The sequence below is a fragment of the Vicia villosa genome, unplaced genomic scaffold, assembly GCF_029867415.1.
Source record: "Vicia villosa cultivar HV-30 ecotype Madison, WI unplaced genomic scaffold, Vvil1.0 ctg.002981F_1_1, whole genome shotgun sequence".
Lineage (NCBI taxonomy): Eukaryota > Viridiplantae > Streptophyta > Magnoliopsida > Fabales > Fabaceae > Vicia > Vicia villosa.
The window spans coordinates 162,751-165,321 of NW_026706082.1; the positions used below are offsets into that span (position 1 = coordinate 162,751).

A 2,571-nucleotide genomic window follows, 5' to 3' on the forward strand; every position below is an offset into this window, starting at 1 on the left:
GAGAACTCGCTTTGGTATAATTTGTTGAAAGCCCGTTACGGTGATGTCTCCATGAAAAGCTTTTGTGGAGGTATGTTTTCTTTGCACTCTTCTCCTATTTATTATTTTTCTTCTTCATCCTCTTCTTCTTCTTTTTGGTGGAAAGATTTACTTTCTATTGGTGGTAATGATGGGGAGGACCCTTTCTCCGCCCATTGTGTATTTAAATTGGGTAATGGGTTTACTACTCCTTTTTGGGAGGATAAGTGGAGGAATGACAAGAGTTTGAAAGAGGAGTATCCGGAATTATTTTCTTCCCTTTGTTTGAAAAATGTGTCCGTGGAGGGTATGGGAGGGTGGCTTAATGGAAATTGAGAATGGGGAAATTGTGGCATTTGGGATAATCAAATTACAAGCCTTTCTTTGAGATTGAAATGGGATTCTTTCCAGAATTCTATTGTGGGTTTCAGTCCTTTTTCGTTAGGGAAGGATGAGGCTTGTTGGAAGTACTCGATGGACGGTATCTTCTCCGTGGCATCTTGTTATAGGCATTTTGTTAGTAAGCGTGTTCCATGTGGGCCTTTTGAGAAGTTCAATGAGGTTTTGTCGTTGATATGGAAGTTGGATGTTCCTTTTAAAATCAAAGCTTTTGGTTGGAGGTTTTTTGTGAATAGGCTTCCTTTTAAGGATTTACTCTTGGTTAGAGGTATAGTTTTGTCTCAAGATAATTTAAAGTGTGTTTTTTGTGGTATCGTTCCGGAAAACCGAGAACACTCCTTTTTGAATTGTAAAGTTGTGGAGGTGGTGTGGAGGGATATTTCTTGTTGGATTGGGAAGCCTTGGAGGGTCATGGAAGATGAGTGCAAAAAGTGTTTCATGGATTGGTATTCTTTTTGTAAAAAGAAAAAAGTGAAAGTGGGTAAATTTGGTGTTGTGTGGTTAGCTACAATATGGATTCTTTGGATTACTGGGAATGGGATATGTTTTCGTAATGAAGGTTGGGATGTCAATAATACGATATGGAAGATTAAATCTTTGATATGGAAATGGTCTTTTATTGGAAAAATTACTCATCCCATTTGTAGCTTTTACGAGTTTGACAAGGATCCGTTGTTATTCCTTTCGTGGATCTAATTGGTTTGTAATTTCTTTTTGGCGGGTTTTTCCCGTTTTCTGTGTAATCGGATATTGAGAACATTTAGTTCTCCGTTTTAATGAAATCTTGCTTACACAAAAAAAAAATTAAACTAATTTAATTTTTTTTAACATAGTTCTTTTTAGTTTTTTTTTAAACTCATAAAAACCTTTTTATAGCAATTTTAATTTTAGATTAATAATATAATTTAATTTTAATTTAGGGTTTTAATTTAGATTAATTAACTTAATTTTAGGTTTAATCATAAATTAATTTTTAGACTTAGGTTTATAAAAATTAGGATTTTTAGGCTAATATTTATTTTTAAGTTTTAATTTTGATAATAACTATTAATTTTAGATTTTTATCACTAACCCTTGCCCATAACCCTAAAAGATCACATATTCAGGTAGGTGTTGCTCATTAACACAATTTCCAAACCTCACAAACCTTTTTAAGTCACAGTAAGTTTTCTTAAATAAACCTTATAGGTTTATGATTAGGGTTTTTACCATAATAATTAATTTAATATCATTAGGTTTTTTAGCCATTAACCTTAAAGGTTTAGGTTTGCCATTAGGTTCGTTAACCTTGATTTTTATAACTTAATTTATTTGCGAATTTTTCCTCTCATCTCACACACTATGATTGTCGCATGCCTTTATTTTAATTTCTCTTTATTAATTTTGGTTTTATTATTTATCCTTTTATTTGCCTCAATACTATTGCATGCTATTATAAATCATGTAACTGCCCACAGGTTGTATTGCTTGCTTAGAATATTCTCCTTTATTATTCCTCGCATTTTTTGCCTTATTATGTAACTGCATCCGGGTTGTATTGATGTGGCCATAAGGCTTTATTTTACACCTTTTAATTTCAGTTATAATTATAAACTTATGCTATTTTTTTGCCATAACTGTGTGGTTAGTAAAATAGGGAGGGATAACTAAAAATTGAACGTAGCTCACAAACTGCAAAGATAAATATTCGAACTGAACTCACGTGATTGGTGCACCCACACACCTTTAGGGTTACTCTTCTTGTTGCCTTATTTTTGCCTGTTGCCTCTAATTATACTAAAAATAGTCAAGTCCCTCGGATGTAGGGATACCTTAGCCCGCTGCCTACGAATTGAAATCATCATAGTCCCTCCAATAAAATATCATAGTCCCTTCGAGTTGCCTACGAATAAAATGATCTCTTCCCTCGATGTTGCCTCGATAAATGATGATAGTCCCTTCGATTGCTAAGGTTTCCTTACTGTTGCCTTAATGACTATTATATCCTTCCCCGAGACTACCTGCCCCTTTTATGGTAGGGCCAGTCTTGTGGCGAACGATAAATCTCGATGACCCTTTGATGACCCGCACATCCAACTGAAAGACTTCCTACCCTCTCATGGTATGGATAAACCCTTTCGCCCGAAAGACTTAAAGAACAAGAAAGACAATCTT

At 34.3% G+C, this 2,571-nt stretch overlaps 1 protein-coding gene across 1 annotated transcript; it reads left to right on the forward strand.

Annotated features, from left to right (window-relative positions):
* Positions 1-492: 492 nt before the first annotated feature.
* Positions 493-1,113, forward strand: LOC131640167 (uncharacterized). Its single transcript, XM_058910575.1, has one exon. It carries the CDS (start codon positions 493-495, stop codon positions 1,111-1,113), a length of 621 nt encoding a protein of 206 aa, XP_058766558.1.
* Positions 1,114-2,571: the final 1,458 nt, after the last annotated feature.